The sequence below is a fragment of the Asterias amurensis genome, chromosome 15, assembly GCF_032118995.1.
Source record: "Asterias amurensis chromosome 15, ASM3211899v1".
Lineage (NCBI taxonomy): Eukaryota > Metazoa > Echinodermata > Asteroidea > Forcipulatida > Asteriidae > Asterias > Asterias amurensis.
In genome coordinates this window covers 16,427,578-16,454,604 of record NC_092662.1, presented here as the reverse complement: position 1 = coordinate 16,454,604, position 27,027 = coordinate 16,427,578, and the positions used below count along the sequence as shown (strand labels likewise).

Genomic DNA, 27,027 nt, shown 5'->3' with positions numbered 1-27,027 from the left:
GATTACTGGCTGCCTTCTGAAAAATAACTTGAGAAGCTGGTGGGTTTGTTTAAAAGGACACCCATTGGTGGTCTGGCTGACTCGATAAGGGGAAGACCCAGGGTGGTGCTGACAAACCTTGATCATTTTGGAGAGGTCTCCTGCGTCCGCCAGCTCCAGTACAATGTTAAGCTCATTGTTCTCAATGAATGATGCTAAGTACATGATGACATTTGGATGGTTTAATTGCTGAAGGGGAAACAAAGAGCAAAGCAAATATTGAACTTTCAAGACAGTGTTGCAGGACTCTTCTGGTTCATATAAAACTGCTACCTTGATTTCACAACCTTAGCTAAAACGTGTGCTACATGTTTGGCAGCACAGGTTGTATACTCCCCAGGGAGCTAAGACGAAAGGAATTAAATTTAAATTGCCCAGTGACCAGGGGTAAACATGGTCGGAGCACAATAATCATTCTTTGGAATTGCTCTATTTAAGAGTCGATATCATGATTTTATTATTCATTAGATTCTGAAAATGGAGAAAACCTTGGCCCCCATGGCTATTGAGTGTAGCTTAGTAAAGAAACATTATGCCAAAATCACATAGTGTAGCATATTGATTGTAAGGGCAATGGAATTGTTTAGTTTTAATATCCTGTGTGCGCAGATGGCATGCAATGGTGAACATAAAATGTGTATAGAATATAGAAGTAGCTCTGCCTCCTGCATTGGTAAAGAGGAGCTGTGTAAACACAAAGCTCTTGGCAGGTATTCACATGGGGCTTACCTGTCAATATTGATACTGTATGGCTACCAATATTAAAAACAATGTTTCCTGTCATAAAATGGGCTATTTTGGGGTTTGATGAAAAGTGCCTATTTCTCAGAAAAAGTTGCCTGTGTAGATTTTTGGTTTATGAGATGCTAGTAACTGCTTATGTTGTGGACTATTTTTTTCTGACCTAAAAATATAATATTTCGGTAAAAAATATAATATTTTCGAACAAAATATAAAATTAAAGTTTGTATGTTGACAGGCCTTGTATTTCATCTTTTAAAGGGCAGAGCTATTTTCGTTTTGGAAAGGACACTTCCATTGGAAAATCTTAGCATCTATAGGAAACTTTTGAAGGGGCACCAAGGCCAAGATTAAGGGCAACAGAGGACATGACCTCAGTAGCCTAGATTGATCATTAAGCCAACAATCCCTGGGAAGGATTCGCCCAACAATTTGAAACCATACAACTGCAATGTGGGGGCACAAATTTAGTTTTAGCAATTCCACAGGAATCATTCCAGGAATAGACAGTCAATTTTGCGGTTACAACACAAAATCAAAACAGGAATGTTTTTTCAAAAAGGCCAAAGCAATTAACAAGAAGCTCAACGTCACAGTAAGTGAGTTCCCACACTAGGTAGAAAGTGATCCAATCAAACCAATTTCTACACTTAACTGCCCAAGCAGAAGACACTTGTAAATGATATTACAGAACATACATGTAATTTGCGTACTCAATGCAGTATGGCATAGAAGTATCAGTTCCAGTTGGCTGCTGATGTAGTGTATCTATAGGTAGACAGTGAATAAATGATGAGCGAAAACTCCTTAAAAATTTTGTTGCAGGCCAATGGACTAGTTGAGAGAGTTAAACCCATCACTAGGGAGGAGAGAGTTTTTGCTAGGAGAAAGGTCTGAAATTAGGGTTGTACGTATCAATTTTACTAGGTATTTGACATTGATGTTGTTACAACCCCTCGGTAACCCCTGGCAACCCTTGAAATAACCCACAGCAATTGCCATGGTGCCCTGTGCTTTTGCTGTAGTTTAGACTCACTTTAAGTAGATCAATCTCTTTGATGCAATCCTGTCTGGCTTTGGCGTCCATCATCTCAAAGATCTGCAATCACACAAAAGTCATTCATGAATTTAGACAAAATTTTCATTTAAAGCGAGATGGCCTCAGTTGTCTTTTGCCTCAGAGATAAATGTACTGATGCTGAGAAAAATCCACTGGCTAAAAAGGTTGGCCTTGTTTGCCTTTTGACCGGGAAAGATACAGGGCTTGAAATGTTATGCGAAATCAGTAAAAAATTGTAATAAACAGCGAAATGTTTCTCGCAAAAAAATAGTTAATGACCTGACGTTTCAACCCTACGAGAGTCATACTCAAAGGTTTAAAGGATTTGGGTACCTTTTCAAAATGTCCATAGATTTACATTAAACTTACAGGGTGTGAAGATAATGATAGTGGAAAGCTTCCCTTCTAATGTTACTTAATGAGGTGCTGTAGTTTTTGAGAAATTAGTAAAACAATGTCATGAAAATACGTTTGTAAATTATTAAAATAATTTTCGTCTCATGAGATGAAAATTATTTTCATGACATTGTTTTACTCATTTCCCCAAAACTACAGCACCTCAGCACGTAATATTTTCAGGAAAGCTTTCTACTATCATTATCTTCAAACTGTGTAAGTTTAGTGTAAATCTGTGGACATTGTGTTTTTTGTCTTACAAAAGTTACATAGACCCTTTAAAGACTTGTTTTCCTTCTTTTTTTTGGCCTTCGAGCAAGACTCTGCTAGAATCAAATCGTCAGGCCATTAATTATTTGTTGCATTTATACCATAGCTCCTTTTGGTTGGTAAGCTGCAGGCAACAAGCTAATTCGATTTTCTCAAAACCCATGTATAGACACACTTATTTTACACACAATGTTTGTAAACCACCAACCTGGACTTTCTTGAGTGCCACGATGCTGTTATCGACCAGGCATTGCGCCTTGTACACCTCGCTAAATTGCCCCTTGCCGATCTTCTTCTCTATCACAAAGTTAGCAAGATTGTTGTATTTGTCGGTGTTGCTGTCCACCTCGACCATGTGATCCATCGGCTGGTCCATGATGACACCAGGAGGTCAACGGAAGGTCAGGGGTCAACCTAGGGGAGTGAGGTGTGCGTCTTTGACAAGGTTCTAGAAGACGGGGTAGTAAACAAAAAAACTAAAGTAAACCTACTGGACTTGAGCCTCATTGGACTTGAGCCATTAATACACACAGTACTTGGGTGTTTGAATTGAAGTGCTTGGTCAAATTTGGTAATGCAGAGACTACTGCTAAAAAAAATGTTTGCTTAGCAAAAACAAACAGGACACCGGTCACAAATGGTTCTATAAAACGGTCGTTCGGCTGGTAACCCTCTTCCTAGTTAAAGAGAGCAACAAAGGCGATTGCATCCATGCCACTTGATCATTGCCTTGGTGCCCCTGTTCCAGTAGAATTGTCCATTCCCCTTCATAGAGGTGCCCTTGACTTATCTTTGACAAGGCAAGGCCATCATATTGAAAAGGGCACTTCAGATGAAAGAAAATTAAAGTATTATGGGAAACTTTTGAAGGGGCACCAAGGCAAGGACAAGGGCATATGACGCCATGGCCTCCCTGTAATCAGACCCGCTTTACTGCCTTTCGCTTATACCAACATAAGTTCCTGGCCTGCAAATTATGGCTAAAGGATGCACGTGTGTACATTATAGGCCCTACATAAAAATGTAGGTTTTAAAACCCATCAATATTACTTCAACAGCAAACATAGAATGACCTAGTAAAAACTTAATTGTACTCATGTGTCCTTCTCAATGACAATATTTCAAATCAATACAGCCCTTACAACATTTTATGACAACATTAAAAAATACCGCGTCATAGCAGATGTTTCTTGTCACACGTAGCATCATAAACCAAACCTTGATTATGTGGTCGTTGAATGCTTCCATGGCAACGCCCAGGTATTATAATAAAGATAGCTAATTAAATGCTGAAGATTGGTTGGCATGGCAATAAACCTCCACGTTAAGAGCACCTTGTGTTAGAAATTTGTAGATGAGAGTTACAAAGAATCCTAAGTGATGATGATTTGCGACAGTCATTGTTAACGAATAAAGGTTTGTGTTGTACAGGTACACTGTGAAAATCGATGTACATGTAGCAAGTTGTCATGTGTCACTGTGTTGCAGCGTTATGTTTGAGTGCATTCTTGTTGTGAAGTTCATTTTGCAGGGCTGGAATTTCATCTTTGAGAGGGCAAGGCCATTTTCATTTCAAAAAGAGCACCTCCTTTGGAAAATCTAAAAGTCTATTGGAAACTTCTGAAAGAGCACCAAAAAAAGTTTACAAATTTTCAAATAACTTACTGGGTTTACAGAAGGTAATGGTGAAAGACTTCTCTTGAAATGTTAATCCATGAAATGCTTTACTTTTTGAGAAACAATAAAACAGCATAAATTCTCGATATCGAGAATTACGGATTTATTTTAAACACGTGTCATGACACGGCGAAACGTGCGGCAACAAGGGTGGGTTTTTCCCGTTATTTTCTCCTGACTCCGATGACCGATTGAGCCTAAATTTTCACAGGTTTGTTATTTTATATAGAAGTTGTGATACACGAAGTGTGGGTTTTGGACAATACTGTTTACCGAGAAAGTATCCAATGGCTTTAAGTAGAACATTCATAAACTGTTAAAAGAATCGAGGGAGAGATGAAACATAATTGTGGTCAGACAGGAATGTGAACTCAGATCACACCCCATATCTAAGACAGTTGAATGGCCAACCCAATATATCTGCATTCTCCTTGGTACAAGAGGCACATAACATGGCTAATCTCCCCTGTGGCTGTTACAAGATAAAGTTCTCTCTGCCTTAAAGGTGTTCTCTCACTCCCCATTTTTGTGTAAATTTGTTTACCAACTTGGGACTGAAATTATATCCGGTTAATGGCGAATAGGTTTTCCTGTCCATAACCGCGATTAAATGCCTTTTTTTTTCTTAACCAGATATCCGCAATGGGCGTGAATACCTATTTATAAACCGGATAGTTCTGTAATTACAACCAAGTAACCGGATATTCTTTAATACCCGAATATCCGCGGACGTCGGGCGACAACTGATAGGAAGGTTTTGTCTGAGTCCTTATGAAACTTCTATGAAGACAGCATAAAACAGCATAAATTAAGTATTTAACTATGCTCACCTCCGTGAAGAGTTAAAACAACGACATTTCTGACGTAATTTGTTCAAAGATTACAAAAGTCTTCCTTCACGTAGAGTCATCACGTTCAAAAGAAAAAACAAATCGCCATCTTTAAATTAGATCCGGTTATTTTTATGAATGAACCGAGTGACACTGTCTAAAACTAATATCCGAATATCAAAATTTCACTATTCGCCCAGCACTAGAGACGACCAACTCAGTAAATCATCTTCGAGTTGAATTTGAAGAATTCATTTATTCATTCATTCATTCATTTTTATTAAAAAAACAAATAGCAGCAAAAAGCCGAATTATGTGGCATTACAAGGTAAAAATATTATTAAAAATTACACAGAATGATCAGTATAGTATGAGTGCTTTGGTCTCGCTTAAATTCCTCAGACTATAATATAGACATAATACACACAGGGCAATAACCAGTTACAGGCAGTCTTCAAAAGGAAGAAAAAAACATTCACTTATTAAATCTGCATGATTTTTTGGGGGACAGTAGGACAGTGTCAGAAAAATGTATATTGTGTTGCCCGGAAGTGTTCCTGATTTTTAAAGAAGTAAGCCTGTTGTGATTAGTGTAACAAACACAAGTGTCAGGAACTTTCAAATACTTTTTGACAATTTGGAATTGCATGTAAAAGGTTAGTGTCCTTATACCTTTAATGATAATACGTGTTCCTCTTCAAACCTGACACATCTAACAGTGTTCAAACCCCCGCTGTGTCATGTTCAAACTCAGTCCTTCTGCTTTTCTTGAAATATGAGCATCCAAAGAGCTTCCCTAAAAAGCCTATTGTAGTTTTTATCAAAATACAAGGGCCAGACACACTAAAAATAAAGTTATCTTCTAAGCCCAGCCTAGATTTTTTTTTTTTTTTTGCAAAAACTGTGGAACGCACTTCTGCTAGCGTTCCACAAACCTAGAAACTTTTTTGAGCACCAAGTTTAAAAGGAAGTTAGGAAGAATTAGTTAAGTCAAAGTACCAATATTTATGGGTAACAAATGTAGGACACAATGACAAAAATGCTTGATGTGCCTCTTAGCCAACTGCAGGGTAACAAGCAAAATCACTGAGCCAACCTGCTAAGTTTACCGATACTAAAGTCGCTCCAAACCCAATATTTGTGGAAGGCCCCATAAGTTCCGGCTGTCCAAATCATCGACGACAACCCTCAAGAGACAAGGCTCCCATAGTCCCACACAGACAAGCAGGAATGTTACAATCTTTGAAGTGTATAACTTCCTTCAAAGCCAGATACAAAATTTGTTTCATTCTTCATAACTTTCCCTGCTGAAAAAAATCCGCCCACTGAAGATTATATTTCTGTGGGCAAACAATATCTGCGGCTCTAGGCGAGAGAACTACAGGATGTCAACGTTTCTAAAGGCTTTTGACGATTCAGAAGAATCAAGCTACAACTCTTTCATACTCCTCAATAACTAAACCTATTCAATAAACACTGTTTACATGTGTCACTCCTTTACAACAAAAATAGCAGCACAATGAGAGATGTGTGGGACTTCTTCTGTAAAGAGTCTGGCCATGGTAAAAGTAAATCAGGTTTCTTGCTGGGACTTACACAAATTACCCCAGAGGAACTTTAATTCTCCTCGTTTGTTTGTGTTGGGTTTTCAAACATGTCAAAGCTGATCTGTTTAAATGAGGTTGACAAAGGTAAAGCACCTACATGTGCATGTACTCTTCCTTAATGGTAAGCCTGTCAGTCAATGAACTGCCCTAACTAGATTGATGTCCTTTTGTTAAGGCTACATTGTATGCCACGTACACAAAAACAACTGTGACCGTCCAGTTTTTTCATAAAGATAAGGATGAGGGCCTTTTTCAATTTTTATTGTTATTTTTGGGAGGAAAGAGTCAGACTACAAAATTGGAAGAACTTTGAAGTCTAAAATATGATTGGTCTCAGGTAAGTTGGTTGATTTTTGAGGGCTAATGTGTGTATGTCACCAAAACAAAAGAACTAATAATAATAATAATAATAACCCGTTTTTATATAGCGCTTTTCACACCCGGAGGGCGTCCCAAAGCGCTTCACATTATTACCCCTGGTCACTGGGCCTTAAATCACTCCTTAAACCATCTCAGCTCCCTGGTAGGGAGTATGCAGCCTGTGCAACATTAATATGCGCTACTCGGCTAAATCAACCACAAGAACCATCTCTGCCCTCACAGGTACCCATTTACCCCTGGGTGGAGAGAAGCAATTATAGTTAAGTGTCTTGCTCAGAGACACAAGTGTCACGACCGGGATTCGAACCCACACTCTGCTGAACAGAAGCATCAGAGCTTGAATTCGGTGCTCTTATCCGCTCGGCCACGACACCCCACGTTTTGCCCTTTGACCAAATATACTATATCTGGGAGCTTAGAAAGGTGCAAATTTGATGCACATTTGCACAATGCTACGACAAAGGTTGCAATTTCATCTGAAAGGTGTTGTAAAACTAGAATACAATGATCCACACAAACATGCCTCGAAATTGCACGGTTTTCCTTTTACCTCATCGACTAACCCGGTCGGCCATTTATGGGAGTCAGATTTTTGACTCCCATATATGGCTGACCGTGTTAGTTCGCACAGTAAAAGGAAAACCACGCAATTTTGGGGCAAACTTGTGTGGATCATTGTATTCTTTTAAAACATCTTTCCAACCATATGCATTGAATAAAAAAACGGTTACAAACGCTTTTTATAGACCAACTCGTCCGATCCAAGGCAACGTGTTCCTTTAAACTTCAACGACTTTATCTTATATTGCCATGATAATATTTCTTTATGTTGCTATCCCTGTTTGTTTTGGCGCCAGGCATGTGTGAAGTGGGCGATTGCAAAGTGTGATTTATTGAGTGAAATGTACAGTTACACCTGGTGGTGACTCTTTACATGGTCACTTAGCAACGGACATCAGAATAATTGTATCTGACAAGACATCAAGACTGAAAGCGCAAAGGTTCAAGAGCTACAAAAAGTAAGGGCACAAAATTGGACTATTACAAACCTGAAGGTGAAATTCATATTACACATTGTACAAAAAAAGAGTTCACAATTTAAAAAATTAGTGCCCTTGAAAAGTTACAGTAGAAATTTACAATTTCTTCGTAGGATACCCTATACAAAAAAAAGAATATTATGCCCTGGTGCCCTTGCCATTTCGAAGCATACAGGGATGCACAAACCTCACTAAAAAAATGTGCCTTTTCCATGATCGTGAATACACTGCACAATGTAGGGCCTATACATGTACAAAGGACTCAGCTTACACATTCAGGTATTTGAAGGTCTCTCCACGGCATTTTTAATTAGTTGGATATGGCTACTCTGTTAAAGATCAATACTTCCAATGACGATGATTCTATTTTGAATCTCGAATTATCTATGTGTACCACAGGTACAGTAGCATTTTTGTCATATTTGTCATATTTGTTCAAGGCAGTGGACACTATTGGTAATTGTCAAAGACTAGCCTTCATAGTTGGTGTATCTCAACATAGGCATAAAATAATAAACCTGTGAAAATTGAGCTCAATCGGCCATCGAACTTGCAAGATTTGAATGAAAGAAGAAAAAAAAACCTTGTCACACGAAGTTGTGTGCGTTTAGATGGTTGATTTCAAGACCTCAAGTTCTAAATCTGAGGTCTCGAAATCAAATTCGTGGAACATTACTTCTTTCTCGGAAACTCTGGCACTTCAGAGGGTGCCGTTTCTCACAATGTTTTATACCATCAACCTCTCCCTATTACTTGTCACCAAGTCAGGTTTTATGCTAATAATTATTTTGAGTAATTACCAATAGTGTCCACTGCCTTTAAAAGCACTTCCATTAGAAAATCTTAAAGTCTATGGGAAACTTTGGAAGAGGCATCAAGGCCAAGACCAGCCGTCGTCCGTCGATTTCAGCAATTTCTTCCTAACTTAGGATAAAGCTTTGGACTTAGGACGAGTTCAGTTCCGTATTCAAAGATGTTAGGACGCATTGAACCCATCCTAAGTTAGAAAGGGTTACTCGTCCTAACTCGAGATAGGATTGATCCTAGCGTTTCAGTGAAATCCCAGGCCTAACTTGTATCATGTGGTCTTTTCTCTTTGCTTGTTGTAGACCATGTAACCATTACACAAGAGCCACAGAACCTGGACTTCCAGCAGGTGTACTGGAAATTGACTGACAAAACAACTTAATAAAACTAATGCTGAGGGAAGTCACTTAAAGGAAAACTAAATTAATAATTAAACCTAATGTTTTTTTCTATTGCACTGGACATCTGATTTTGATCGACATTTGATATTGAGATACAAGGTGCAACTAAAAATTTGTTCACCCGTTATTTTTATAATCAATCAATTTAGTAGGGCGTACCTATTGGCAATAATGACATAGGCCTAAATGTTTACATTTTTCCTACGACCAGTGTAAGCTTTCCGTTCAGGAAATAACCTGGATTGAACAAGGTCACTTGATTTGTAAACAAAGTTACATATATGGTACAAATAAAAAATACTTAAAACAACTACATACATGTGTAAGTAAATAGTAAAAACTAACTGTTTAAAATGAAATTGGATTAATAACCCAGTTTTCTTAAAATTAAATAAAAATACAAAGTTGTTTGTTAAAGCCATTGGACCCTTTCGGTACAGAAAAAAAAGTTCACAGATTTACAAATAACTTACAGGGTTTACAGAAGGTAGTGGTGAAATACTTCTCTTGAAATATTATTCCATGAAATGCTTTGCTTTTTGAGAAAACAGTAAAACAATATAAATTCTCGTTAACGAGAATTACGGATTTATTTTAAACACATGTCATGACACGGCGAAACGCGCGGATACAAGGGTGGGTTTTCCCGTTATTTTCTCCCGACTCCGATGACCGATTAAGCCCAAATTTTCACAGGTTTGTTATTTGATATAGAAGTTGTGATACACGAAGTGTGGGCCTTGGACAATACTGTTATATCAAAAGGGTCCAATGGCTTTAAACAGAAAATTAAAGAATTGGTTTTGCTAGCAAAAAAGTTGCTGGCAGTATAAGCACTTTATATAATCCACCATATAATAATATAGAGAAAAAAATAGGGACAAAAAAAATCATCAAAACAAATTCTGTATCCCCTGCCACAATTTTGTAATTTTGTATGAAATAAATTAATATCTAATTCTAATTTACTGAAATGAGATATTCCTTTTTAGCAGGGGTCGAAATTGCCACTAGCCCGCTAGCCCGGGACTACCAGATTTACAGCCGGGCTACTCATTTTTCCAGCTTGATAGCCCGACGGGCTAGTGGAAAAATAATGCAAAAATCATCATCACAAACAATAAAGAACTATGTTATTGGTGTATTGTAAAGTTTGAGCCGTGACGCGGGACATAATGTGTCTTTCGGGCTACCAAAATCTAATCAGGGCTACTAAAAATTATTGGTCACTAGCCCTGCTGACTACCATGGAAATACACTTAATTTCGACCCCTGTTTAGTCTTGGTAAAGGGGAGGTAGTGAAAGGTGATGGCTGCTGCTGGCAGGTGTAGCCTACGAAAATGCTTTCCTGAGTACGGCCCAGAAATAAGTGTTGCCGAGTTTATGCAGGGAGAGTTGGGGCAGAACGGTCATTCACTTACTTGTGCATGACTTGAGAAGCTTCGATTTGGCCGGTGGGTGGGGAAGGAAAACTTGCCTCCCACCAAGCATGCGAAGACAAGAAGATATCTGTCCGGACTTACCTGGCAACGGTGGATTATTCACTCACGGAGAGGAGAAGAACCAACCTGGCAAAATGTCTGCACTCTCTCGTCATAAATGAGTCTCAAGACGTCGACAATTCCCCGTGACAATATCTCTTCAGTCAAAAATGCATTGATTTAGAATGCATTTCGTCTGCTCAATGTGCATTTTTATTTCTGGTTACCACAGATCTAGGTTTTACCTCTTCTGCATTTCCGCACAAAGCATACTTGATTTTGACAACAACCTGTCAGACCGAACGGCCCCGTCCTCCAGACTATTTCTTTTTAGAGGCCGACGTCATAGGTCAAAGCCAGAATCATTTGCGGCTGATTGATTGGTTGGGATTGACCTCATTAACATATAGCTACAGAAAATGTGTGCTAGGCGGTGATGGAAAAGGACGAATATTCTCACTGTTTTCACAACATAAATGATTTTGAATCATAAATATTACAAGGATGGCACATTTAAGGATACTTAGGGCACAGCTTAGACATATTGCGATCAACCGATCCGTACATTTCAGGAGTGAAACGGCTGTGAGAAAACTTGCAAGATGTTCGTTTATAACTCCACAGTTAGCTATTGACAAAACTTGTCATCGGTGCAATACACATCGAACACGGCTGGGACTTTTTCATCAAAGAAGACTAAATGGATCTCACTCACATTCTAATGACGTGGACGATGACAGAATCTTCAACTTCGATTCAGAGGGTAAACGATATTTTTGCATGTTTACTGCATGAACTACAACAATTAAAATTGTTCCGATTACAATAATACTCTGGTTTTGGATGCCAGACTGAGTATTGTTTGATCTAGTTTCAGTTGTGGTCAAACTCTGCTCTGGCGGTAGTACATGGATGGGGGAATGGGTACTTCTAGAAACTATAAGGCTCCCCTTTATAGTTTAGTTTCTAGAAGTAGGGGAATGGGTACATACCTGTCGAAGTAGAACTATGAATGAGGTAGACCCAGTTACTGGGGCAATGTACTACTTAAAAAAAATAACCAGTACGACCATGGAATTCAACATTGTTTTTAAAACTTAAAATGAGTACAGCGTCCCAGTTAATGATGGGTCGTTTATTGAATCGGCTATTAGTATTATTAACAATCTTCTTTTGACCAATGATGTTGATTGACTGGTTGTACCCTACGTGAATCAAGATTGTTCTAACCATGGGATTTCAAAGAACAGATTCAAGATTTCACTAAAAGTCTTTAATGTAACAATTTATATCCAAATCCATGGTTACATTCCTCAGACAACTTGTTGATATAACTTCTATTTCTACATTATGCTATTTATAGCAGATGATGTGAGCGGAGAAGATCAGGATGTAGCCTCCTCCTCCAGCAGTGAAAGACAATGTTTATACGATGATCACATCCCGACTACTGAGTTGCAGAAAGGGTTGCTGGCTGTGGGATCTGCTGTCATGTCCCTCTATGACCCCTATCGAGATGGTAATAGTTCTCATGTGAATTTTTGGGCTGCTCGCTCATGACTAGTGATTTAACAAGCAGTGCTCTAATCCAATGGTCCTTTAATATTATAATGGAATGGTCACTTGAAGGCGTTGTCCGGCACATGAGTTCAACAAGCTTTGAGAGTAGATCTCATATGAGTACAGTATGCACGTGAGACCCCTGGATACCGAGGGACCCCACACGCATACCGTTCAGCAGATTTGCATGGAGTTTAAATTTGTTCATCAGAACCTGAAAAGATTAGTTTATTTTCAGGGAACTTCCAGCAGATTGCAACTCTGACACTTCTAATTTGTATAAAGACATTGACTAACAGTGAGGCCACTAACATCGTTATGGATAGCTCAGTTGGTAAAGCGATAGTATGTTAATCTGGAGGTCGTTGGTTTAAGTCTTGCTCCAGTAAATTTTTCTTAGTTCAAATCCAAACAATTCAACATAAGTTGGGGGATTTTCAAATGTTTTCATCAGAACATGGAAAGATTTGTTTTCAGGGAACTATACTGCAAATCAGGGAGAGTTGGCCAACTATTGATACATCTTATTTGTATGTAATTTTAGATATGATTGCAACACTGGGAGAGGTTACTGGGCATAGTGCACTGAGAAAACTCCATAGCAAGATGCTTAAAGATCCAGAAGGAAGAGTCATCTTAAGGTAAGAATGTGGTCCAGTGGTTAGACTGCAGGACTTGCAATCACAAGGTTGTGGGTTCCTCAATCCCTCAAGCTAACCACTGATTTCACAATGACTATAAAAAGAAATGTTGTCTAGTTTTGAATCAGTTTCTTGATTTGTGCAACAATTTGTTCGGCCTTATCTGCTAACTTATCAAGGCGAGACCCCTGGATGTAACTGTAATAAGAAGTGAATATCTGTGTATATTTGATTTAGTGAGAGACCACGAATCAACACAAAAACTGTAAATATGGATTGGTTGGCGAGTCTACCAGAAGGAACGCTGGGCAGGGAGTATGTGGACTTCATGAAGAAAAATGTGAGTTGCTCTGTTTGTGTAAAGAATTTAGACCAGTCCTTCTATACTGGGTCCAATACATATAATTTAGCTAACCTTTAAAACAAAAAGAAGGTACAACTTCAATGTCTGGTGTGGAAAATCTTTTGAAGAAAAGTAAAATATGGATTTTAAATAATCTGACTCGTATCCTGCTTGATATTTGTGCTTAGCAGAAATTTTTTAAGCAATTTTGTTCTGCTGATAAGCAGCTCTATGAAATTTTGCTCTTTCTTAAGTCCCGCTTTATTCAACTGTTATGAACAGTCAACTGGCCTGTGTTTATGTGCTTTGTAATTTAAATTAGAAATGATCACAGCAATTAAAACTTCTCTCTCTCCACAACAGAAAATAACCTCAGACACGCGTACTTCAGTTCAGTTTGTGGATGACCCCGACCTAGCCTATGTGATGCAGCGCTATCGTGAAATACACGATTTCAACCACGCCTTACTGGGCATGCCCGCCACGATGGTAGGAGAGGTGGTTGTGAAATGGTTTGAGATGATCAATACTGGGTTACCTATGACAACCTTGGGGGCGCTGTTCGGACCACTTGGTGTGAAGAGGAGGTAATAATAATAATAATAATAATAATAATAATGACCCGTTTTTATATAGCGCTTTTCACACCCGGAGGGCGTCCCAAAGCGCTTCACATTATTACCCTGGTCACTGGGCCTTAAATCACTCCTTAAACCATCTCAGCTCCCTGGTGGGGAGTATGCAGCCTGTGCAACATTAATATGCGCTACTCGGCTAAATCAATCACAAGAACCATCTCTGCCCTCACAGGTACCCATTTACCCCTGGGTGGAGAGAAGCAGTTATAGTTAAGTGTCTTGCTCAGGGACACAAGTGTCACGACCGGGATTCAAACCCACACTCTGCTTAACAGAAGCATCAGAGCTTGAGTTCGGTGCTCTTATCCGCTCGGCACGGTTCCATTGATGAAATTATTTGGCAAGATTATTCACTTTAGTGGACCCTTTTGTTGGCCTTGTTAAAGAGCAACTTTCATTCCAGACATTTGTTTTGTCTTAAAGAGTTTATGAAGCCGTGTCAGTGCAACAAGGTCGTATCTCCGAGAAAAAGCAAGCTTGAGAATGCTTGAGCTTGTATCTCGTTTACATTTACCAAGACGTACACACAGCAGTCAATGTTTGCCAAATACAATGTTGTTGCACAAAACGTTTTTGTGCGCAATATGACTTTGTTGCAGAGTGGAGTTTCGACCTAAGAATGTAGGCATAGGTTTCATCCACTAGGAGCCTGACTGGTAGAGCAAAACGCAATACCTACCCAACTTTTCACAAAGCAACTCTGGTTAAGTGCCTTGCTCGGGGGCACAAGTGTCCAAGACTCGTTTGAACCCAGTACTCTGCTGCTAACAACACCTTAGCTTAGGTTCGTTGAACTAGACCACTTGACCATGACATGCCGCAAACTAACGTGACATCATGAACAGTTTCCAGTAATTTGTGTATTATTTTTTACTTTCCTTGTTTAACTTCCTCAGGCACCTTGGTCAGCTCTTCAGTGTGTACATACCATGGGTGATCCAGACGGCACCCCGAGCAAAGCTTCTACTCAACGTCCATTTTGAGAAGCGCTGGGAGCAACCTCTGACTGAGCTGCACAACGACATTGGCATGACACCCTTCAGCAAGGAGAGATGACAACGCAGGACATATGACAGTTATACGATGTGCAGAATGTAATAAAAGCAATCAATAGAGATTTGCTGGGGCACCTTAATGTTTCTCCTTCATGGACCTACTGAACTCCACAACGACTATGGCATGACACCCTTCAAGGAGAGATGACAACACGTAAAGACATCAAAAGTCAACATTTTGAAGGATGTAAAGGAGAATAGACATTTTATGTGGCCCTTGAATCAGACCCACCACAACTCTTAAGAGCTACAATAAGATGATACTGCAAACCTCATAGTAGTGACTTCCATAAGTTCACAAAGTTGGTTAGTACAAATTCTCTTATCAACTTCCTTGGTCAGCAGTCAGCACCCATCATTGGGTTTTCTGTCCTTACCGAGGTGCCATCTTCAAGAGTGGTGTCCTTGGATTACCTATACGCCTCTCTATATATTTATGCATGAGGTACGTCACAATGCTAACCCAAAACGAGGCGATGGGTGCAGCCACTGCAAGTGATGGGGGACGTGAGAATTATGACGTCATGCATAAATATGAAGAAAGGCGTATAGGATTCAAACCACCTTGTTATTGGTAAAGCTTATTGGTCAAAGCACTTCAACATCTGCTCTGCAATGCAGACGCTCATGGGTCTACATCCGACCTAAGGTTCCTCTGGGTTTTGGTTTTTTTTTTTTTCCCAGAACTCAAAAACATCTAAAAATAAAACGTCATTCCTCGTCTTCTCTCCATTTGGGTTCTTGGCTAGTAAAGTGACAAAGTTTACTTTTCCGAGAGTCCTTGGCTTCACAACGAACAATGAAATGAAAGCACAAAGAACACACTGTTAAAAAAAACCAAATTTACACCAAAAGTAAGTGATCATCATTGAAACACTTGCTTCCATTTGTTTTATTTTTTTACAACAGTTTCTTAACTTAAACCAAGAGACATAAATATTTCAAATCGGAAACAAAACAACAGGAAACAATTTAACGCCACTGATTAAATACAAATCTTGAAGCAGTACTGTACGTCTTATTCGATGTGCGGCAACAGAACATGATATATGATTATTTTTACTCTTTGTATTTGTATGTACACAGTTATTAGGAATACAATTAAAATAAAAGATTATTACTTTACCTGTTTTAAAAAGTGCTGTTTTTTTATTTAATTTATTATTATTTTGTTATCGAGTCTAGGGAAGGACTTCACAAAGATTTGCAAGACTTGTCTTATCTCAAGTTAGGACGAGTTACTAACTTAGGACTAGCCTTAAGTTTTTAAGAACTCCCAAAGAGTCCTAGGACTAGTCCGAAGTTGGACTATCTTTGTGAAATCGACCCCTGGTCAACTATATCGACCCCTGGTCAACTATGACTTACTGATGAAGTTAACTTTGTGGTTCCATTGCTATAGACCATTTAACCAAAAAGTGAACTTAAACATACAAAAAAGGTACCTTGTACCTTCTAGAGTCTTTTCTGGCATTAAAGTGTACTGGTCATTAGGGGGGAAAATTGTTACCAGCCGGAAAACTTCTTTCATGTCATTCTCTATCGTTCGAGGAACTAAAGGCCAAGTTACACTGATGCGATAATGATAATGACACAGACAGCCAAATTCTATTGGTTGAGTTGCTCCACGCAGAATAGGCCCACGCTCCTTCATCCAATCAAGGGTGTGCATTTTTAACATAATCGTTTTCGTTCTCAATATCGAGTCCTGTGTAACCGGGACTTTACACAAATCTCTTAAAGTATGCGCTCTTTTATGGAAGAAGCCAAAAGTCGTGGTAATTTGTTGGAACGATAACAACATGTTTGGAACAACGATTTAAGTTATTTAACTCAGCCAGCTGAGAATTTACTAACAAATCATAGAGAATCTTGTCTGACTTGGTTCTTTAAAAGCAGTAAAGATGTCTACTAGTCATTAGAATGTGGGTTCGAATCCCACCCTAGCTGATCACTAAACTTGTTTCCTTGAGCTCGACAATCATTGCTTAGTCAGAGTCTGAACTAATTGCTACTACAGTGTCTGTGGCCAGAATGCCATGGCTGTTGACTTGGCTTGAGCTGTAGATGTAGCCTTAGCCACAACATTATTACTTTTTGCTTTATACTGACTATTTCACTTTGCGCATTTCACAAGGGTGGAAGCATATTGCATTTTCAGTCTCCTTTTGCATTGTTGTACTTCTTATCATTGCATGCAAGAACTATGAGCAAATGAACACATTTTTGCCTAATTAACTGAGCTCACAGTAAGAGGCGTTGGTCCAGCTTCAACAACTTGTGCATTAAAGCATAAAATGATTATGAATTTGCCTGTCAGAACAATTTGTGCAATGTATTGCACTTTGGCAGTGAACCTGTTTCTGCTTGATTCAATTAATCCTCTTAAAGACACTGGACACTATTGGTAATTGTCAAAGACCAGTCTTCTCACTTGATGTATCTCAACATATGCATAAAATAACAAACCTGTGAAATATTGAGCTCGATTGGTTGTCGGAGTTGCGAGATAACTATGAAAGAAAAAAAAACACCCTTGTTACCAGAGTTGTGTGCTTTCAGATGCTTAATTTCGAGACCTCAAATTCTAAACTTGAGGTCTCGAAATCAAATTCGTTGAAAATTATTTCTTCCTCGAAAACTACGTCACTTCAGAGGGAGACGTTTCTCACAATGTTTTATACTATCAACCTCTCCCCATTACTCATTACCAAGTAAGGTTTTATGCTAATAATTATTTTGACTAATTACCAATAGTATCCACTGCCTTTAAAGACTATACATGTACATGACAAGGGAGTTGGGATGGCTATCTGTTTTGGTAAAGTAAAATGGTTTTAAGCTTAGGTATGTTTTAAAGATGAAGAGAATTGTCAAATTCAATTTGTGATGTACTCTTTTTCCGACAGATAGAGTCCTGTAAGTGTGGAACAAATTACAAGTTTCTAACCTCACATTAAAATGTTATAAATTGTCATTGTAATCACCAGGGGTGAGATTCATTACTAACAAAAAAGTCTGAAACTTGGATACAAATTCACAGGTATGTTGAAATGATGCCATTTCTACATTTTGGTTACCCCTGGGGTTATAGATTCCAAGGAGCTTTTGGAAACAGTATCCAAAGCACTAGAGAAGTAGACCAGTGAGCAGGATTTCTTTATTTGTGGAAAAAAAATATTGTCTGATTGTCTTTACCAGGCCGACATAAAAAGTCTGAATTCAGCCAAAAGTCTGAACAAACTCATCCCTGAATCATCAATCCTCTGGGGCAAAATTTGTCAATATCCACCACATTCGATGATATAACATGACATTTTACACTTTTTTTACATGAAGCTAGAGACCAATCTCTGTTGGAAAATTAGTTCCTCGCTTTAAAAAAAAAGAAATTGGGCTTAGAATTCTTGACAACGCAATATGAAACAGCAATGACTGAAAACTGTTTGCATAGGACCCCTGTGCTGGAGCTGGCACACTATTTTCATTTTAGCCACTACAAAGATACGTTGCGCACCGTCAAATAAATCCCAGGCAAGCAGACTGGAGAGCAAACAAATCGTTCACTTGTGCTCCACTCATGTTACTTTTCCATTCCTGCTATTACTCGGTACTCTGACTCACAACACATTCACTATTAAGCTGGTAACCCGAGACACATCCAAATATATGTTTCTCCGTGTTATCTGTGTGGAGTATATATATTTATAGATATACACACACGTATTAGGGTTTGTTGCTATGGATACCTCGTTAGTACTGAGCGACGTAGATAAAGCGAAACTGCCCTACTGGTTCTTCTAATAGAGTTGCTATGTGGACTCCTCGACTAACACTTCCAACACATATACTGAGACAAGGAAAATAAAATAAAAAATAATATGGGTTAACTCAACATCTGAGTGAGTGAACGTTTGAATGAGTGAGTAGTAATGAAAAATATAATGAGTCATTTATGCGTGAACTATATTAATTGAGTAATAATGGAATATGATGAGTAATAGTTGGTGAGTTTTAATGAGTGAGTTTTAATCGAGTTATACAGAGTGACGAGTTGTTCTAATGAGTGATTTATAATGAGTAACAGAGGCATAATCAGAGGGGGCAAGGGTAGAGATGAGTAATTTTTGATGGATGGGTTTTAATGAGTGAGTTTTGACGAGTTACTTTTGTTGAGTGAGTTTTAATAAGTAGGGTTTGATGAGTGGGTCTGAATGAGTTTGTTATAATGAGTAAATTTGGATGAGCCAGTTGCTTTCAGTAGTTACAAATCCTTAACATTGGCTTTAAATTTGTAAATTTAGCGCAAGGTTTTGTTATGCCTTTGATGTGAAAAAAAATTATAAGTTTGTCTGAAAACTTTCAACTCATAGAGAGAAAACCACAAACCTTTTATCGGTATTGGCTGCGATAGACGTCAACGAACCAAAACCAACAATACTCAACATCGTTATGCAAGCTGAAAAAAAACACAATAAGGAAAAACTCAAAAAAAGTCAAGGTGCTGTTACCGTGGTAACCTCTTTCTCCTCCTCGAAAAAAATCACATTCCCAGAGTTTAATGACATAAATGGTGCTAGCAGCGGAGGACTCAATGTCACTTGATACACGGCTTCCGCCTGCAAAGTGTCCGAGTGTTAAGAGTTTACAGTCCTGGGTACTGTCGGAGGCCGATTCAACTGTAACAGTACACCATTGAGCAAATAGTGTGAAAGGAACCAACATCTTGTTGTGGCTGCCTTTTATTTGCCGTCTAGGTGAAAGTAAATTTCTTGAGTGCCGGCTCTTGTATACATTGGAGCATAGATTATGGTTGACTTTACCATGAACCCGTACAAATGAGAGTGGGTCAAGAAGCTAACCTTGATCAAGAATAAAAGTATTTTAGTTTTATCGGTAACTGTTTCTGCAAAAAGACTGTAAATTCCATAACCACATTGCTTCAAAGTGAAATGCTTCTCAAAAAATTGTATACCAGCAAGAGCTACTATATTTCTAACCAAATAAGTTTTTATTGCGATTTATTTCAAGAGTGATTACATAATGTGTACCTTCCCTTGAACCCTTTAATGCACCTGTTAATATAGTCATAAGTTTATCTAATGGACCTGGAATAGACCGATCCAGTAGGCTCCGCCCACAACGCACATGTAAGCAAGAACACTTGGGGCTCTCCAATGCCTTTCTACACAACTCTGCCGCGCGCCAAGATATGCGCACGCATGTCGAACCTTAGTGTCGGACCTTTGTTGCGTTGTGATTGGTCAATACGCAATGGGACGGAGCTTAATTGATCGGTCTATTGGCTAAAGAGCGGAGAGTTGAAGAAAGAAACCGAGGGCTAGATTACTGCGGTGCAAGACCAGTCTCTGAGGACCAATGTAATTAAGGCACGGATAGAGAAAGCGAACGGCACGGATAGAGAAAGCGACTGTCTCTCCTATGTGTTGGATGTGTATCAAGGCGGAGGCGACTTGACTTGCTTGAATATTTATAGTAGCACCCACCTACAAGAAGTACGTGATAAATATTTGCACTTTTTGCAAATGACAACCCCCAAAAAATAGATCACAATAGCACCCTCAAGAGTCCTCTTTCCCTTTCTGAAAACTGTGTGGCTGTATGATCTTCATCTTTTGTTTTACACCAATTTTTATGAAGGGATATAATTTAACCAGTTGATAGGGACGGGTCAATAGGTGAAAGAGTTAGGAATGTTTGCACAAATCATAATAAATCCATTAAGGAGATGCCTACCACATGAGTTCCTATCCCAGACTCTAATAGTACCGTCATTAGAGCATGTAGCGATAAGCGGTTTGGAGTAAATATTGGGGATGAAGCAGCAAGCTGATGTTGTCTGCTGGTGGCCGTGATACTCAGCGACTAACGACTGGGCTCGCAGGTCCCAAAGCTAAGGGGGAAAACATTTCAATTTTTATTTAAGTAAATTTGTCATAAAAGTGAGTTGTATACTGTAACATCATATTGGTTATAATAGATTCTAAATTTGCATCAGGGATAAGGAATATTAATTTTGGTTATATATTAACCAAAATTATTTTTTTTTTTTTTTTTTTTTTTTTTTTTTTTTTTTTTATGATTAAAGGTTCGTTGTGGAAGACCTAATTTTGGTTGGAAATTCAAGCGTGAACATGTGTGTTTTGAGTTACTGCTTCTCTGGTTACCTTGCCCAGTGTAGATTGTTTACAGAGGTAGGATTACAGGTGTCTGTCTCCTGCTTGAACAAATTAAAAAAACATTACTGATGCCAGCAGGGTTAGGCTCATAAAATGTAACTAGTAATTCTTAGTTCTCTGTTGGCGGGACAGACATATCCCCATACTTTGGTTTGGGCACTGGCCTGGTGACCAGTCTTGCTTACATTCTGACCATTTTCAAATGTATCATTGGCTTTTTATAATTCAGGAGGCGCAACAATAATCTTGAATCAATATTAAATTAAATTGACCTGAAGAAATATACTCTTACAGGAAGAGACGTAAGCGCAGAACTCTGTTTTGGCTTACTGTACGAGGGCGTCAATATGTTTTGTATAATCTTACCGTAGCTTCGCATCCCTTGCCTCCGACCCCGTTACTGGACGTTAGACAGTAGTTGCCATCTGGAGTCACGTCACAGCACGTCTGGATGTACTGCTTCTTCGGGAATACATGAGCCTCGGTTAATGTGCGCGTGTCCCAAATCCTACACACACAAATTTCGCAGGTTAATTATTTTTGCAAAAAATTAGTTAACGACCTGATGTTTTGACTTCTAGCACAGTCTTTCTCAAAGGCTAAAAATAATTTTAAAAATAATGAAACAGGCCTGCCTTCGATTTCACAAAACTTTTTGCAGTCAACTTATAGCAACATTTATTTGTGCCAGCTATGCGCCACTAACACAAGAAACCTTGCATGAGTGGCGCATGCAGTTGCGTAATCAACTGCTGGAACATCATCTTTTGAGAGTGCAGGGCCATTTTTATGGGGACAACCTCACCCTGTTAATGCACTTCCCAGCAACAGTTCTCAAAATAGTTTATCTTCTTACCAAAAGACTTTTATTACCATTTGACGTATATACCTTCCTATTAAAGACAGTGGACACTATTGGTAATTGTCAAAGACCAGTCTTCTCACTTGCTGTATCTCAACATATGCATAAAATAACAAACCTCTAAAAATTTAAGCTTGATTGGTCGTCAGTGTTGCGAGATAACTAAGAAAGAAAGAAAAAACACCCTTGTCACACGAAGTTGTGTGCTTTCAGATGCTTGATTTCGAGACCTCAAATTCTAAAACTTGAGGTCTCGAAATCAAATTCGTGGAAAATTATGTTACTTCAGAGGGAGCCGTTTCTCACAATGTTTTATACTACCAACCTCTCCCCATTACTCGTTACCAAGTAAGGTTTTATGCTAATAATTATTTTGAGTAATTACTAATAGTGTCCACTGCCTTTAAGTAAATAAATAATTTGGTACAACCGGATATAAGCATTTCATTTGGCTCTGCATTCTCTGCAGGTGATAAGACAGAATCCAGCTAAGCAGGTGGTTTTGTGTCGGCTGAGAACTAAAAATACACCAAGCACATGATCTCTCTTGGATTTATCAAGACACAATTCAGGGCCATAGCTGTTTTGTTTTTACATACATTTTTGTAAATAGCTATTACATGTTATGTTAAAAGGGATGGATTTAATTTTGTTTTCATTATTTTTTTCTTTCTTCTAAACCAATTCTTGGGTGATGCTGCTTTAAATTGTTCTAAATTTTTCTGAATTTGTTTAAAGGGGGGGTAGGGGGTAGCGCGTATTCTACCCCAAAAGTGGGTTTTGATTTTCTTTTGTTATATAAGCCTTCATATTTTTTTATTTTTTTATTTATTTTTATTTTTAATATATAAGAGCAATTGTGCAAAATAGCACAATCAAAGAATGACCAATGTGGTCATCTGGTAGGCAAATCAACTGGTACACTGCAGTTCAGAGTAGGAAAGTGAAACTTCTACAAAAACTGGAAATATTTAAATTCATAGGTCCTTTATTAGCACTGGACACCTTTGGTAATTGTCAAAGACCAGTCTTCTAAACTTGATGTACCTCATTATATGCATAAAATAACAATCCTGTGGAAGTTGCGAGAGAATAATGGAGGAAAAAACACTCCTTCCAAAAAGGCTTCAGGCTTCAAGTATTTTATTATTTAAGTAGGAAACTACCTCTTTAGCCCTCAAAAACTACATTACTTCAGAGGGAGCCGTTCTCACAATGTTTTATACTATCAACAACTCTCCATTGCTCGTTACCAAGTAAGTTTTTATGCTTACAATTATTTTGAGTAACAACCATTAGTGTCCAGTGCCTTTAAGATCCAAGTCCTACCTGAGGCATCTGTCCTCGCTGGTCTGGACCACCAGATTCTCTCCCGGTACACATTTTAAGTGGGTAACCAAGTTCCTAGGGATAACACTTTGGTTGATGCATTGACCGGTCGTGATATCCCACTGCCGGAGTGAGTTGTCTCGAGACCCTGAGCACAGCTTTCCATTTCCTGCAAGAGGGTGGAGGGAGGAGGAGGAGGCGGGAGAGAAAGAGAGAAAGATGAGAAATTAAAAATATTGTCTTTACTTTTTTTTTTTAGTTTAAAGGCTGTTACAGAATTGGTAGGAACAAAAAACGTGAAGATCACAGATTTACATAAAACCTACACGGTCTAATGATGATGATGGTAGAAAACATCCCTTAAAATATTTCTGTCTGAAATGTTGTTTTTGATGAGAAATAAATAATCTAATTTCGCATTTGGAGTTTATCGCTCATTGAGCGTTTTATTCATTTTCGTTATGGCATCGGATGCAATGCAAAATTTGTAATCAACACCCAGACACGGTTAAAAACACTTCATCATGCATTCCCCCTCACCCAGCCAATAACAATAATCCTTACAAGCACAAGTCCTCATTCCAGTTTACCTGTATGTATATATATTTTTTTTGGGGGGGGGGGGTGGTTGTCCTACTCCCGGTCTTCAATTGGGTCAATATCCATGTAATTCCTCCTCGAGACCCGAAACCCAGGAGAAACAGCGTCTAACCATCAGCATTTCATAGCGCTAGGGGCTTTTTAATCAAAGACAAGAAGCCGTTGCTGCCCCTCGCGAATGACCCTAATTACCCACGCTGTAGGGAGATCCATTTGCGGTGAACGTGTCTCTCGCTCGTGAAGATGGGTTCTAGTTGTTATCCATATGGACATGGTCCATGCCTAATTAACATACATGCAGAGAGTGATTGGGGTGCCCCCCATTTAAAGGCACAGGGGTGGATTTCACAAAGAGTTAGGACTAGTCTTATCTCGAGTTAGGATGAGTTACTCTTCCTAACTTGGGACTAGCCATACGTTTTGAATATCTCCTAGGACTAGTCCTAAGTTACTACTAGTCCTAACTCTTTGTGAAATCGACCCCTGGACATGTTTGGTAATTGTCAAAGACCAGTATTCTCACTTGGTGCATCCCAACATATGCATCAATTAACAAACCTGTGAAAGTTTGGGCTCAACCGGTCATTGAAGTTGCAAGAGAACAATGAAAGAGAAAACACCCTTGTTGCACAAATTTGTTTGCTATCACATGCCTAATAAAAGGCTCCGGGCCTCAAGTCTTTTTCTTTTTTTTTTTTTTTTTTTTTTTTGAGTGAGAAATTACATCTTTCTTAAAAAGTATGCTACTTCAGAGCGAGTCGTTTCTCACAATGTTTTATACTATCAACAGTTCTCCAGCACTTGCCTGTTACCAAGTAAGTCTTTATGATAACAATTATGCGTCTGCACTCTTTAATATAGACATACCCGGAGCGCACATGGTAGCAGTATCTAGGTGAGAGTTCATAATTACATGTTACATGCCAACTAGTCTTGTTCAACGTGGCATTATGTTTTGGAATAATTTGAGTTACTCAATTAAATCTTCAATCACTCTTCCTGGCTTCACAAGAAAATAAAAAAAATAAAAACCTCTTGATGCTTATTCGTAGGTTTGAAGTATATTGTTAACTTACCATCATTTATTAGCCTCTGTCATGTATTCTGTTTGTCTAGTCTGTCTTGTGTTTTCTTTCTTCTGTATAGTATTTTATGTTGTTTGTCTGTCCATAGGTTAAGGCACAAAAGCCTCTGCTTCACCCTAACCTAATTGTTGTCCTACTTTAAAAGCTTCCTAATATATAACTATCTAAATCATTGTAAACTTTCATATCCTAAGATACTAAGTAATACTGTAAACTACTACTGAATAAAACTATCAAACTTTGTAAAATGTGTAAGTGTACATGTAGGGCAGCAATGAAATAAATGTTTGCAAATGTGAACTTTGATCATGACGACACAGCACCTTTAATTGCAAACTCAAAAAATTGCACATGATTGAGGCTGCACACGTAAACACTTGTAATACATATCGCCCCTTTGAATTCCGGAATGCATACTAATACATATGCCCCCTTTCAATCTGGGAATGCAGTCGATGGAAATAATAAAATCATGTCTTGACAGCCATTGGTGCACAAACAACATCTGTCACACTGTGAAGATTCTTAAAGGCAGTGGACACTGTTGGTAATTACTCAAAATAATTATTAGCATAAAACCTCACTTGATAATGAGAAATGGGGAGAGATTGATAGTATAAAACATTGTGAGAAATGGCTCCCTCTGAAGTGACTTAGAAAGAAGTAATTTTCCACAAATTTGATTTCGAGACCTCAAGTTTAGAATTTGATGTCTCGGAATCAAGCATCTCAAAGCGCACTTACTTCGTGTGACAAAAGTGCTTTTTCTTTCATTATTATCTCGCAACTTCGATGACCAATTGAGCTCAAATTTTCACAGGTTTGTTATTTTATGCATATGTTGAGATACACCAAGTGAGAAGACTTGTCTTTGACAATTACCAATAGTGTCCAGTGTCTTTAAGGAGTTCTCTTAATGTAATTCACATACATGTACATTCCAGTGTTGATGCAGCTGCTTCCTCAGCAAGCCCATGAAGGATAAAGAAAAAAACAAAACGCTACAAAAATTACTGCTATGTCCTGGATGCTTGAAGCATGTTCAATGTCTACTGTCTACGCTCCTATAAGCTAGAGTAGTAGTCCCAGCCAGTTTTCTCTACCTTCCGTCCAGGTAGTAGTTAAAAAGCAGGACAGTTCTTTTCAGGACTGAAAAGTCTCTCGAGCAATCCGATAAATCTACTCCGCGGTAGTAGAATATAGAAAGACAGTTCTCTAAGAACAAACTCTACCTGGCAAGTAGATATACACATGGTGTTACCGCAAACTAAATAAACATTGATACCTCACTATGTAATTGCCTCAAATCATATGTTTAATGTCCTTTTTGAAAAGGTAGTATATATCTTGTTTTACATAGGCAGAGGGTTTTAATTGGCCAAAATTGTACACAGACAACAACAAACATAAAACCAATCTCAATGCTGGGTGAAAAGTCCAATATTTATGTTTCGTCTAACTGTGTCTTAATTTTCTCCACTGTCCACCCCCCCCCCCACCACTTGTTTACAAAAAAGTATGGTTTCATGAGACGAAGGGGAAAAAACAGCACTCCGTGGAGATAACTTATTTACCACCTGAAATAGGCAATTTGAGTTTTTATCTGACCCCAATAAACTGAAAAAGTATCGTCAACCATTGTCCTAGCAATTTTTTTATGTCATTATTAAAAAAATTAATCAGCTATGTTCTCAATTTTCTAAGGCATCTCATTGTTAAATATTTTAGTTTCATATTTCTATTGTGATTTCTATTGTGATTTATGACTTTTTGTGAGGTGTTAATGAGGTGTTTTCCGTCTCCGTACCGAAGCAGCGAATATGATTAATGAAAACAATGCTTTGACATTTAAGCCGTCGATAGAGGATACTACTAGTCCCATAGGAGGATCTTAAATAACAGGAAAAAAAACTCACTACTGGGAAAAAAAAATCCAACGTGATAAAAAAGAAGAGTCAAACGGCGCTGCATAAAGTCTCTGTG

The 27,027-nt window shown here is 38.5% G+C and overlaps 3 protein-coding genes across 5 annotated transcripts in view; 1 reads left to right on the top strand and 2 right to left on the bottom strand.

Annotated features, from left to right (window-relative positions):
• The window catches only part of LOC139947917 (serine/threonine-protein kinase Nek7-like), a 28,674-nt gene extending 17,696 nt beyond the window's left edge, over positions 1-10,978 (bottom strand). For both annotated transcript variants that reach the window (XM_071945772.1, XM_071945771.1), the window contains exons 1-4: positions 10,774-10,978; positions 2,715-2,954; positions 1,817-1,879; positions 118-228 (exon numbers count right to left, since the gene is read on the bottom strand). In XM_071945772.1, coding sequence (XP_071801873.1) covers positions 118-228; positions 1,817-1,879; positions 2,715-2,882 — 342 coding nt within the window. In that variant the 5' untranslated portion in view covers positions 2,883-2,954; positions 10,774-10,978. The remainder of the gene's footprint in view (positions 1-117; positions 229-1,816; positions 1,880-2,714; positions 2,955-10,773) is intronic.
• A 172-nt stretch (positions 10,979-11,150) lies between these two features.
• LOC139948200 (ubiquinone biosynthesis protein COQ4 homolog, mitochondrial-like) lies at positions 11,151-15,985 on the top strand. Of its 2 annotated transcripts, none has more exons than XM_071946270.1 (6): positions 11,151-11,494; positions 12,098-12,250; positions 12,836-12,932; positions 13,170-13,272; positions 13,639-13,862; positions 14,810-15,985. In XM_071946270.1, exons 1-6 carry the CDS (start codon positions 11,236-11,238, stop codon positions 14,967-14,969), a joined length of 996 nt encoding a protein of 331 aa, XP_071802371.1. In that variant the 5' UTR covers positions 11,151-11,235; the 3' UTR covers positions 14,970-15,985. The 2 variants fall into 2 exon arrangements, with proteins under 2 accessions (XP_071802371.1, XP_071802370.1); XM_071946269.1 differs by having other exon boundaries at positions 12,095-12,250.
• A 144-nt stretch (positions 15,986-16,129) lies between these two features.
• The window catches only part of LOC139948199 (WD repeat-containing protein 31-like), a 33,192-nt gene continuing 22,294 nt past the window's right edge, over positions 16,130-27,027 (bottom strand). Inside the window, exons 5-9 of the mRNA XM_071946268.1 lie at positions 23,360-23,528; positions 21,535-21,676; positions 20,726-20,882; positions 19,358-19,427; positions 16,130-18,818 (exon numbers count right to left, since the gene is read on the bottom strand). Of these exons, the coding sequence (XP_071802369.1) occupies positions 18,722-18,818; positions 19,358-19,427; positions 20,726-20,882; positions 21,535-21,676; positions 23,360-23,528 (635 nt within the window). The 3' untranslated portion in view covers positions 16,130-18,721. The remainder of the gene's footprint in view (positions 18,819-19,357; positions 19,428-20,725; positions 20,883-21,534; positions 21,677-23,359; positions 23,529-27,027) is intronic.